Here is a 13556-nt window from a genome sequence, read left to right as displayed (position 1 = left end):
GGGGCAAACACCTGCAATTTGCTGTAGCCGCAAGGGAAAACAGAATCAAGTGTCACCCTACACGCATATTCGCTACCTTTCAACGCTTCACACCGGGTATGCAGAGAAGTGTGGATGTGTTATCGTACTTCGATATCCTTCGCGTTTCCGGACGGACTCGCATTGAACTCTTATAACTGTTTTGAATTTAAATTTTCACTTGCTATTTTTGATATATAAGAAGATTGTTTTCTATTAACAGACCGGCAAATTTAGGATATTCTTGTGTAAATCGCCTTATATTCTGTGAAACATATAAATGAATATTTACGTCTTAATTACTTATTTCATGGGAAGTCAGCTTATCCATGTGATCATGTTTCATACACATGCTTTAATATGTTTACAATAAAAATTTGTATTTTATTGAAAAGTATTGCAAATTAAAGTACTTTTCTTTTGTTATAGTGTGTTCCTATAAATGTATAATTTTTGTGACATTTTGTACCTTTTTAAAGTTTCAAATTTGTGATTTATTATTAGAAATATAAAATGTAATATGCAGAAGTGTGACTTTGTACGGATGTGTTTCAATTATGGAATTTATATAACATGTTTTCTTGCTTTAAATATGCATCTTATATTGAACCATTTTGTATCGAATATTTCTAAATTTTCCCTTAAATTTCGAATATAAAATTTTGATTAAAAAAATTAAAATTTAAAATGGTCTGTGTTTCATTGTGCATTTGATTTTTGATAATGTTATTATATAACTACTAGCTGACCCGGCAAACGTTGTTCTGCCAAATAAATTATTTCTAATGAATATTTTGGTTGTTAATTAAAAAATGACGAATGTTTCATTTCTTTCTTTCTTTGTTTTTTTTTTTTTTTTTTTTTGCAAACTTGGAGCTCTTTGTGACACCTCGAGATATTTTTGTATTGCTATCAGAATTTTTAAATATTCTTTTTGAACTTAAAAGCTAACTTTTCACGATTATTACCAAACTAAAATCTCAGAAAAAGTTTTAAAGGCCCTTTTTAAAAATTTTTATTTAAAAAATTTTTTTTTAATTTTTTACAAATTTCAATTTTTTGCGGCAATTAAATGTTGCAACCAAATTTTTAAAAATTGCTTTTAACCTAAAATGCATCTTTTCCGCACTATTTCCAAACAAAAATCTAACAAAAAAATTTTAAAGGCCATTTTAAAAATTTCCATTTTTTTACAAATTTTAAGCTTTTTGAGGCACTTCAAGGTAATCTAATATTTCAACCAAATTTTAAAAAAATATTTTTGAACCTAAAAAGCAGCTTTACCGCACTGTTACTAAACTAAAATTAAATAAAGAAATAAGGCTATTTTCGTTTCACCCTATTGCCCATGACAGATATTTAAATACATCTTGCATAATGCACAGAAATTCATCCAAATGTGAATACTTTTTAAAAATGTGTGACAGAAAATCTAATTGTTTGCATAAGGATATATCAATAATTTTTATGCATCATCAATAATACGGTTGTGTAACGTTTCCCCTTTTTTCTCATATGGTAATTGGCATTCCGACGAGATGTAACGTCACCCGTTTCCACACATTGTTAAGTGCCTACGGATCGCCAGATGTGGACCCATTTCACTAGTAGAGTCATTGTGTCTAGTCATTTATTGTATGCAGGTAAGGGAACACAGATGTGCGTCTCGTAGTTTAAAATTGATCCATCATGTCTTTAAGGGAGAAAAATGTTAGAAAGTCCAAATGCTAAGCATTTTTCCTTTATTTAGAGATTCTTCAAATCATCAAGAAACGATCAATCACCAACAACCGTTGCTATTAAGTGTCAAACTCAAGTGCACTCCAGCCGATCTTAGCTGTAAATTGAGTATAATTAACATGTACTTGAGAGGGTCGACCACAAACAGACACTCCCTCGATCGAGTCGAGACCATTGAGGAAGCGTTGCTGAACAGCTGTTGGATGATAGGGAACTCAAGTTCAACTAAGTTCTTTGAAAAGTTACCCCAGATTCGCAACGAGTTATTGAAATTACCAGCATATGATCCAACGTTACCCAGCCCAGTGATTTGGGTTTCTGTGTTAAGATGTATTCCTGGATCAGCCGTTTAGAGCTAACAGCTCGTTAGCGGTTTTTTGGTGACTTATTCTCCGATTTGATCAAGGAACTATTTCGTGATTGAAATATTATTTGATAATTGTAAATAATATTAATCAAGATGAAAATAAGATTTTTTTCCCTAAATATATAATACTGTAAATAGAAGAATTATTTTGTCGCGCTACTTTATTATTTGATCGGTCTTGATCAAGATATTACAGTTGGCAATGTGGTAAAAAACAGTTTCGTTTATTAACATTTCTAAGTTTTTATTATAATATTCATTTTCAGTTTAACGTGGATTTCTCCTTAGCGGAAAAAATTATAATGGTCGCATTAAAATTATTGAATTAATTCTTGTTTATATTTCAATAAACTAATAAAAAAATACTTTGAATTGTAATGCAAAAAAAATAAATTACCACTTTAACATAAAATTTCTTATTTTTCTTTCTTTTTTTTTTTTTTTTTTTCTTTTTGCTAAAAATTATTTAAGAGGTACATAAAAGAGATGAAATAATTAGTTTCATAGACTGGAAAATATAATAATTCATAAAGTTGTTTGAAAAAAATGCTTACTTAGTCTCAGAATCTAAAAAAAAACCCAATAAAGATGAAATTTCTGAAGGTTAAGGAATCGTTGAAAAAGGGTCGAAATCCGCCTTTTGACTGTCAATCAACTTTATTCCGGTGTGTGGAATGTCTACACGTTATTTTTATTAGAACCTTAATTTATTTTTTCACGGAAAGCTTTATAGAAGCAAACATAGAGTATATTTTTAAAAAAATCATAAAAATTCATGAATTACAAAATATTTATTATCAAAATAAAAGTATTCTAAAATGATCAGTTTTAAATGTTAAAATAAATGCTACATTTAAAAAAAATATCTTTTGTAAGTTTTTTAGCTATGTCTCATAGAAATTTTTTTTTAACAAATTGGTATCGTGTTAAGTAAGGGCAACAAATTGCCGTGTTTATGGGCCCCTCAAAACCATATAATTTTAGGAGTTAAAATAACTTAACACTAAAGTTAATATGTTATTTCGATAATATAAATAAGAATTATATTTAATTAATACTTCATTTTGAAAAAAAAAAACAATCTATAATTTCTAAATATTGTTCAACAAAATCATAAAAAATTTTAAACATCGAAATTTGTAAAAGTCTAATCCTCCCCTTTCTGTATTTTACCCTTTAACAAGGTAATAGAGGACCGGTTGAATACAATTCCATTAACATAATTTTCTAAAAAATATGTCTTTTGTTGCTTAACGGATCAAATACACAATATATATAATAAAAACACATTATAGCTGTATAGTATAAATGAAACTATTTATGGCTTGTTTATTCGTAAAGAGTGTAAAAATCGAGCTGACTATATAAGACACTTTTATATAAACACATAACACATGAAATTAGTTACGCTAATTTAACATATAAGTTAAATAATTCCCAAGATTGGTTTTTGCAAACAATTAAGAAAGCTGTAATAAATCTGATGAGTTAAATACAATAATATTATTCATATTTATTGTTCCAAACACATTTCTAAAAATTGAAAGCTATTCAAACCAAAATTTAAATTGGTTAATAATATAATTCAGTTGAATTTAATGACAGAAAAGGTGTAAAATCTAAGAGATTCCTATTCCTGGAATATCAGATTTTATCAATATATGGATCAATATAACAGTTTTTTTTCCCCAACCATTTACCAAAAAAAGATAGTAGTTATATATGTATATGATGATATTTTAAATTCTAATTTAATATCCAAATTAATTTCCACAGCTTTATCGTAATTCAGCCCATATTAACTTCATTCTAAAATATTCTCTTATTTTCTCATCCCATTACACTTTTTCTATCTAATTAATTCAACAGAAGCTTTGCAAAATTACTGAATCGGCTAAAAGCAGAAGCGTTCTCATACTCCTAGTGAAGGGCTAGAAAAATGTCCAGCAAGCACATTCTTTTAAAAGATTCCCTGTGATTCTCTTGCCTGGGTCGGCGCGTGTAGAGAAATTCCCTATCGAAATCTCATTAAATATAAGCACTGTGAAGAAATATTTTCCCTATCAATATGTCATGTCATATAAGACCAGGGATAAAATTTTCATGAGCTTTCCCTCATTTCGCTCTGTGTTGTGTGTGTGTGCTTGTTGCTCCTGCTTGCACATAATGCGTGCTTCACCGGGGTGAAATAAAACGACGCCAAAAAAAAAAAAAAACCCGAAAGTCTTTTCACTGTCTTCGAAACTGCCTTCTGATTAAAAACTTATATGCTTACATTATATATATATATATATATATATATATATATATATATATATATATATATATATATATATATATATATATATATATATATATATATATATAATACGTAAAATGATTTAAAATGTTTATGTTGTCAAACGTTATAAAACGCATTAAAAATCGTGTTATTTAATTGCATTATATTCTGGAAAATATTTTATTTTGTCGGCTAAACGTTTTCACCCTAATTCAATCCTTCCGAGTTCCTATAGATAAATTAACGAAATTAGGTATCAATCATTATCGGGGAAATAAGATCCCCACGGAGAACATTTGATGTCAGATATCGCCTCAGACCGACACTTCCGAAAGAAGGGGTGTAACGGAAGAATAGAAAGGGTGTCCCCACAGGAGGAGAGGATACGCCGGAAATAGGATTTAACCTCAGGGAAACTATTTTCCCATCCCCTCATTTGCGGTCATAAAGGGAAATGAAGAAATATATGAAAAGATTGAAAAGTGAAATAGTTATTATTAGAATTTCAAAATCATTGTTAAATGTATATATCCGTGATTGGGGCTATTCACTGGAAGCGTTTGTAAATTTCTTTACGAGTCAGTAGTATCAGTAATTTATTTATTTATTTTTTTACTTCAGTGCCTTTGCTCTTGACAATACCAATATCCCAGAAAAACAATTTGTAATAGTCTGCCACGTGAACTTCTCTTGGCATTCATTCTGTACGCGCCATCTATTGGAAAAAATATATAACTAAGTGAAAATTTTAAAGAGATGATTTTATTTCAATATTTTCAGAAAATACTTTATTCCAATAAATGCATTAAGTAAATGGTTTAGAAAAATAATTAAAATTAAAACTTTAGCTCAGATAGTTAAATTAAGTCAATCCCAAGTTACTTAAATTGTTAAATGAAATATTCAAAAAAAAAAAAAATGCAAAATATGATTAAAATATCAATGATTTGGAACAAATATTTAAAATAAAAATAGCATAAATATTTGTTATTCAAAAAATCGTGAATTATGCATTTCTAATATTACCTCCAATAGTTTTTCGTTTCCGCTTGTAATGTTGTCTAAAGCTTCATCCCCCGTTGCTATTGCTGTTATCGGAAGAATAAACACAAAAATTCAGTAAGAAAATAAACCTGCCGATGTTTCGTAAAAAATTAGGAAGTATAAATTTAAAGTAGCGATTCACATACAGTTTTCGGCACCATAGGTTGAGACACTCTGGTATAACAAACAGAGGAGGCAGCAAGACAAATCCGACAGGGGGGCAAGCACGATATTTCTAATTTGGCTTCAAAATAAATCATAATAATACATTTAATTAAAGAAAATCAAGTATTATTTAGATTTTTTTTTATTCAGATGCTACTCGTTTCTTTCATTGTTAAAACTGTATAAGTATTACATTTAACTAAAGAAAACCAAGTATTATTTACCTTCTTTTATTTTATTCAGATGCTAATCATTTCTTTCATTGTTAAAACTGTATAAGTATTACATTTAACTAAAGAAAACCAAGTATTATTTACCTTCTTTTATTTTATTCAAATGCTAATCATTTCTTTCATTGTTAAAACTGTATAAAGGTATTTGTAAAAATAAATGTTCTGTTTCTTTTACTGAACATCAAGAAATTTATACAAGTTATAAGCACACACAATAGTAAAAGAGAAGTACTTTAATTTGCAATACTTTATAATAAAATACAAATTTATATTGGAAACATATTAACGCATGTGTATAAAATGTATTCACATTGATAAGCTGATTTCCCTTAAAGTAAATAATACATGCATATTCATTTACATATTCCGCAGATTACAAGGTGATTTTAAAAGAATATCCCAAATTTGCTGGTCTGTTAATAGAAAACAATCTTCTTATTTATCGGAATTCAAAAAAAAAAAAAAAAAAAAAAAAAAAAATTCAAAACAGTTATAATGTGAGTCCGTCTGGAAACTGGAAGGATATAGAAAAAGTACGATAACTCATCTACACATTTCTGCATGCACAGTGTGAAGATTTGAAACAAAGCGGATATGATTGATTTGATTTTTTTCCGGGACTACAACAAACTGCAGGTGTTTGTTCCCCCGCAATCAAATGATGTTCATAAATTCAAAATATGCACATCTGCAGGCTTTCAAAGCATGATATTGGAGAAACTGAACGGGTATGGGATGAGTTATCGTATCGTCTTGATATTGTTCATACTTTTGGAGGTGCTTCTACTGAACATTTATAACTATATTGTTTAAATTTTCAACTGCTATTTATAATTTCTGATGAACAAGATTTTACTTTTCTTCAAAAGCACCGCAAATTTGGAATATTCATTTAAGTATAAGAACTGGCCTGTATTATAACAGTAAACATGCATTATGTACTGTGTCATAAAAAATAAAATTTCTAGAAGAGATTATCGAAATATATTAGCCTGAAATAATAAGGCTTTTTTTTTTGGCCTATGTTTTCTGAAACATTAACTTGCAAAAAAATCATTATAATAAGTCTTTCTCTTTAAGAAGTGGTGAAGTTCTCCCATTAACAAACGTTGAACATCAGAGTCGTATACTACATTCATTTTCTATGATATGCTTCGGCAAATGTATCCTTAAAGAAATGGAATGAATATATTATATTACAGAAGTCACATGTGTACGGTTTCTCTTTCGTATGAGTTCGGAAATGTACTCTTAAATTTGATATAAAAGAAAATCCGTATTTACACTCACATACATGCGATTTCAATTTCGTATCCGTCAGTAAATGTTTCTCAAAATCAGCATACCGCAGAAATACTTTATTGCAAGTGTCACATGTGTAGGGTTTCTCTTTCGTATGCGTCCACAGATGTGCGTTTAGATCAGAACGCTGAATAAATGGTTCACTGCAAATTTTGCATGCATATTATTTCTTTTCCAAATGGATTATTAAATGCAAGTTTAATCCACGCCGCTCAGAAAAAACTTTATTGCAAATTTCGCAAACATACGGTTTCTCTTCCATATGGATTCGTAAATGTCATTTTAAAGTATACACTGTAAAGGCTTTGCCACAAAAACTCCAAACGTGGAGTTTATCTTTCGTATGCGACAGCAAATGAGTTTTTAAATATGACTGCGGAGAATATGCCTTATTAAAAATTCACATGTTTACTTTTTCTCTCAAGTATGCGTACGTAAATGTCTTTTGAAACGCCAATTTTCCGAAAAGGGTTTGTTACAAAATTCACATATATATGGTTTCTCTCCCGTATGCGTACGTAAATGTCTGTTGCAACTCCCTTTATCTGAAAAGGGTTTATTACAAACGTCACAAGTATACGGTTTCTCTCCCGTATGCAGACGTAAATGTACTTTTAAACGCCCAATCAGGGAAAAAGCTTTATCGCAGAATTCGCAAGTAAACAGTTTCTCTTGTGTATGCGTCCGTAAATGTCTTTGGGTTATCCCTTTATCCGAAAAGGATTTGTTACAAAATTCACATATATATGGTTTTTCTCCCGTATGCGTTCGTAAATGTCTTTTCAAATTCCCCACATCCGAAAAGGGTTTGTTACAAAATTCACATGTATACGGTTTCCCTCCACTATGCGTCCATACATGTCTTTTGAAATTCCCCTTATAAGAAAAGGATTTATTACAAACATCACAAGTATGCGGTTTCTTTCCTGTATGCAGCCGCAAATGTACTTTTAAATTCTGGCTGTGGTAAAATGTTTTTTTACATAACTCGCATGTAAACAGTTTCTCTCCCGGATGCGTACGTAAATGTACTTTTAAATTCCTCCTATTCGAAAACAATTTATTACAAAATACACATGCATATGGTTTCTCCCCCGTATGCGTATATAAATGTCTTTGGAAAGTCACCTGATCCGAAAAGGATTTGTTACAAAACTCACATGTATACGGTTTCTTGCCAGTATGGGTACATAAATGTCTTTTGCAATTCGCCTTATCCGAAAAGGGTTTGTTACAAATGTCACATATGTATGGTTTCTCTTGCATATGCAGACGTAAATGTACTTTCAAATTCCTCTTATCTGAAAAGGAATTGTTACAAAATTCACATGTATACGGTTTCTCTCCCGTATGTGTACGTAAATGTCTTTTAAAACTATACTTATTCGAAAAGGATTTGTTACAAATTTCACATGCATATGGCTTCTCTCCCGTATGCGTCCGTAAATGTTTTATCAAACTCCCCTTAGTCGAAAAGTGTTTATTACAAGATTCACATTTATACGGTTTCTCACCGGTATGCGTACGTAAATGTCTTTTGCAATTCCATTTATCCGGAAAGGCTTTCTTGCAAAACTCGCACGTAAACGGTTTCTCTCCTGTATGCAGACGCAAATGTACTTTTAAATGCCCATTCTGGGTAAAGGCTTTCTTGCAAAACTGGCATTTAAACAGTTCCTCTTGTGTATGCATGCGTAAATGTCTTTTGAATTTGGAAATCATAGAAAAGACTTCGTTGCAGAAGTTGCAAGGGTAGGATTCCTCGTGATGATGTTGATTCATTTGGCGACTTCCGCACTTTCGAAGATGACATCATTCGCTAATTTGGCGGCGACTAACGATCCATCCGAACCTTCTCAATGCTTTTGACACGGATCTCTTCGTCGTTTCGGATGGTACATCCAGACTTGATTCCGCTCCTTAAAATGCAAGATGTCCCATGGAGCCAAACATGATATCGCAACATGACTCTTTGGAACGAATTCTTGCCAGGATGGTCGGTTGGTCATTTTGAACTTCCTCCATCGAACCAATCGACTATCAGGAAGGTCCAACAGTGCCCACTGGAGTCCACTTGAAAGCCAGGGATTCAACTTTGTCGGCAGAGCTCTCACGGGAATACGCCCACCCTTTCCCGGTCCATTCTCAACACTCGAGAATTGTCCGCCGTCCCCCACACAGGAACTTCTGAAGAGCGCATCTGTCTTTGCGGGAAGGGTCCTTTTGCGACGACGTAGCTTGACCAGATACACAGGCGATTCTTCGGCTTTTATTTGCATCACACCACTTTGCAAATCCACAACAAAGCCGAATTCTTGAAGGAAATTGGGGCCAAGACTGCAGAGATCAGCGATTCGAGCCACGTAGTCTTCATCCGTGTCATTATGCAAGGAGACACTAAGAGGTTGTCCCATCGACCTTCGGGATGAATCCAGTCCAAACAGGGTCTCTTTAACACCTGCATTCATAGGCATTGAGCACGGGTCGCCACTAACAGACCCGTCCAAACAGAGTTCATCTTCTCCATCCCCAAGTGTTTGCACCTTCGATTCCACTTCAGGGGACTCGTTCGGAGAAGCCTGTTTCAGCCCTGCAGATATTTGACAGTCTCCCTGTTCGTGCATCTCCTCATTGAACTTCGGTTCACCCTCCGGATGGCTAAGCTCCATTTCGGTGACACTGGTCTCCATTCGATCTTCAGTCTTTTCTTCCACTTGGCTCTCGCTGTTTCCTTCAATTTCTTCTGTGATATCATGGACGTCTTCGGTTTTGTTACTTTTATTTTCTAAAATTTCTATCTTGAATTCATTCATCAATTCCTCTTGTCCTTTCTTTATCCCTGCCATCATGGCAAATAACAATGCGAATTTTTCATCCATTTTTCTGGTTCAAGGCATACACAGGAAAGTCCAACTAACCCCACTTCTGACACCAAATGTTACAAAAATTTTCTATACAGCAAAATACCGTCAATCAATCGTAATAGCGCAGCACATTTAATTGCTATAGTTCCGCAGCTTTCTTGCTGTCTAATCCTCCAGTTTCTCTACGTGTCGGCGACTCCGACTCCTCTCACACCACTTGTGACGATACACACGACGACTCGGACGATCCACACAACAACAACTTCGTAGCTTCTGAGCGCCCGTCTTTTATAGTTCCGGGAGGCGGGGCTAGAATCTTCTGACCAATCAGGGCGTACCTGGCTGCATCTCGGTTGTTAGTGGATGGATCTTGAAAGTTCTCGAACTTTCCGGTACTATCCATTTAGTCACCAAACTCGCCAAATTTATCGCCAAGCCGCCAAATGCTCGCCAAGTCTGTCGCCAAGCTCTAAGTTCATTGATCTCAGCACGTACAGGACCGATCGTACAACGGTCTTTCTTACGATGACTCTATTCGTGCCGGGTAGCAATATTATAGGTTCGTAACAATATATATAATTGCAATTGAAAGCAGCTATATGGAATGACATATATTATTAACTTAATGACAAAAGGTATTTTACAACAAATAAAAGTAATGACAAAAGTTCTTAATGACAAAAGTTATTTTACAACAAATAAAAGTAATGAGGAAAATTCTTTTAAGATTATTTTATTCTTAAAAACTAAAATATATATATATATATATATATATATATATATATATAATTTACACAAGAAAATGAACACAAACGCATGTTTTTTCTTCCCAAATCTAACAATAATTTGTCAATATTAATGTCTAATAATATTAGAAGAAGGAGAAGAAAGAAGAGGCGCAAATGGAGGTAAAAAAGCTAGTCAATTAAATGTCCTTCAGTTTTAATGAAACCCTTTCTATACAAATTAGTCACAATAAAACTTAAAAGTATCTCCTTCTTGTTTTTTGCTTTTATTTCTTAATCTGAAAAATATAATACAGTAAGAAAAATAATCAACATAACTTTCATAGAAAAAAAATTGTTTCAGAAAAAAATCAGAAAAATATTAAAAAATAAACAAATAAATGCATGGACAATATACTTTTTATAATTTGAAACTGCACTTAATTGCAAATATATATTTGTTATTTTAAATATCTACCACATAACATTTATCCCATTAAGAATTAAAAAGCTTACAAAATAAGGTAGTAGTTGAGATATAATCCTTATTATTTGATCAAGGATTTTGTTCTTTGTACATGATCACAAAAGAACCTTCATTTTTTAAATCAATAAAGATGAGTCATTAAGAGAACTGGCTTCATTAATTTGTGATTATTATTTCCCTTGAATATAGTATTTAAATGGTAGAAGATAGAGAAAGATTAAAACATCTTTTACATTAAAAAAATATTGTAAATCAAAATCGATACATGTGGTGAGACTTAAAACATGGAGTAGTCCATAAAAATTATTTGCAAATCTTTATTCTAAAAACAAATAGTGTAATTCTTTACAGAAAAAATAAAATTAAATAGCTAATAATTTTTCTCCTAATTTTATTTTAGATTTAACATTATAAGATCTAATTATTGGTGAAATTTTTCAGAACACAATGGTTCCAGTTTCTAGTAAGGTAAAAGTCATAGAGCCAAACAACCACAAAAATATAGAGCAACTTGTAATTTACAGTTTCAAAGAGACTGGATTTTACTGCATTCCATTCCATGTATTACATATTTGATATAGCATGACAATAAGTTTTTTTCAATTGACAGATTTGTTTTAGTAGTTTTAAAAATAAAAACCAAATCTTTACTGGCATACATAACCATAAAAATAATAAAAATTCTGAAATCGTCTAAAACTAAAAACCTGACAGATAAATGAAAACTTTCAAAGTCATTGCAAGTTTTTAGAATTCAATTTAAATTTCAAAATGAATAAAAAAGCAAGACAAAAAATACAAAATACAGCAGAACCTTCAACAAAAATGCCCGTACAGAAATATCAGGTATAAGTCAATGATTGATCAAAAGTTGTAACTTTTTTAATATGGTAATCTATTTTAAAAAAAATTCTTATTATATTAGTTTGGAGAGTTTTAATAGGTTTAACTAGAATTTTTTCTACCTTGACATAACAGCTGGTCTCCAATACTGCTGCTTTACCTATCTTCATCATTTATCGAATGCGCTAGTCCTATTTTATTTCTTAATTAGTGAAAGAAATATCAAAATTATCAGAGTGTGAAACAATTTTTATTATACAATATTATGTAACATTTATCCCTAGGGAATGGGCTCATCCAAAAGTGGAGAGTGAAAGAACGATCATGTAATGCTAACAAACTTCAAAATTTGTTGAATAGGAACTAGTGTCTTGAGTGCATGCTCACATTAACTGGAGAAAATAAGTTATATTCACTATGTTGCTAAGTGTGGACTTAGAAATATGAGTGCAGATTCTAGTCAGGAGAGTATCATCAGGATGAATATTTTTTTCGTGTTTGGAAATCAAAAATGTTTAAATTACTTTATCATTTTCAGCTCATAAAAAAAAGTAAAGATTTTTTCAACATGTTTTATGAAGTTATTTAAAACAATATTTTATAGCTAAAAATGTTTTGTAATTCAAACTTTAAAAGTAGGAATGATTTTTGTTTTCTTAAATATTTCAAGCTTCAATGAAACTTCCTGAAAAAGGTCTTAGTACTATATTATGGCTGTAAGTTAGGAAAGTATGGTTATGTCCCCCTCCCTTATTTTTTAAAGTGAAATGAAGGTCAATCTTAATTAATTAATTTTATTTTAATTTTAGTGATAAATTACTTGAACCTATGAATTTAGTATAATAATTTTTTTCTTTCTTTAATTGAAGGATGAGCTAATAAAAAATTACAAATTCTAGACTTTATTTTTGTAACAATTTGGAGGGTGAATATAAAAATACAGTAATTACATTACAACTATCATCATAATCCTGGTTCATAAAAACCAGTATTATTTACATCATGTTTCCTAGTTTTTCTAAGAATTTAATAAATCTGCCACTTAAAGATTCCATGTATTAATCAATCTATTTTTCAATTAAATAATCAGATCTATTTTTGTAATATACGTGCATTCTGTACATAATACTTAAAACATAAAAAGTGAAAATTTGATCTGAAACTTTTTTTTTGAGGAAAGAATTGAAGGGAATATACTTCTACTGATTTCAATCATTTCTTAAATTTTATTTGGGTCTAATAAAATATTTTAAAAATAAAATAATAACAGTAATGAATTATAGTTTTGAAATTCAGTTCTGTCAATGAAAAAAGGCGATTTTTCTAATTAATTGTGATAAACTTGAGCTATTCAGCAGCTGCATTTTTTTTCTTGAGGTGTAAGGATTTCCTTTTAAAATATATACACTTTTTGTTCTTGCATGTCTTTTAAATTTAATGGATACTTAAGTTTTTTTTATGGTAACATCAGAGAAAGATTACTGAAA

The 13556-nt window shown here is 31.0% G+C and overlaps 1 protein-coding gene across 1 annotated transcript; it reads right to left on the bottom strand.

Moving 5' to 3' along the window:
- Positions 1–7570: 7570 nt before the first annotated feature.
- Positions 7571–9624, bottom strand: LOC129987738 (gastrula zinc finger protein XlCGF57.1-like). Its single transcript, XM_056095681.1, has 2 exons — positions 9102–9624; positions 7571–8451 (listed from the first exon to the last, which is right to left on the bottom strand). Exons 1-2 carry the CDS (start codon positions 9622–9624, stop codon positions 7571–7573), a joined length of 1404 nt encoding a protein of 467 aa, XP_055951656.1.
- Between the last annotated feature and the right edge of the window lie 3932 nt (positions 9625–13556).

Source organism: Argiope bruennichi, chromosome 10 (assembly GCF_947563725.1).
Source record: "Argiope bruennichi chromosome 10, qqArgBrue1.1, whole genome shotgun sequence".
Lineage (NCBI taxonomy): Eukaryota > Metazoa > Arthropoda > Arachnida > Araneae > Araneidae > Argiope > Argiope bruennichi.
The sequence above is the reverse complement of the archived record's forward strand: the minus strand, read 5'-3'. Positions and strand labels throughout refer to the sequence as shown.

Excerpts from the sequence above, each read along its gene's own strand:
- LOC129987738 (XM_056095681.1), bottom strand. The coding sequence starts at position 9,624 with ATGCCTATGAATGCAGGTGTTAAAGAGACCCTGTTTGGACTGGATTCA. Across the intron at positions 8,452-9,101 it reads GAGTCATGTTGCGATATCAT|ATAAGAGGAATTTGAAAGTA; the intron begins GTTTGGCTCCAT and ends ATTCCTTTTCAG.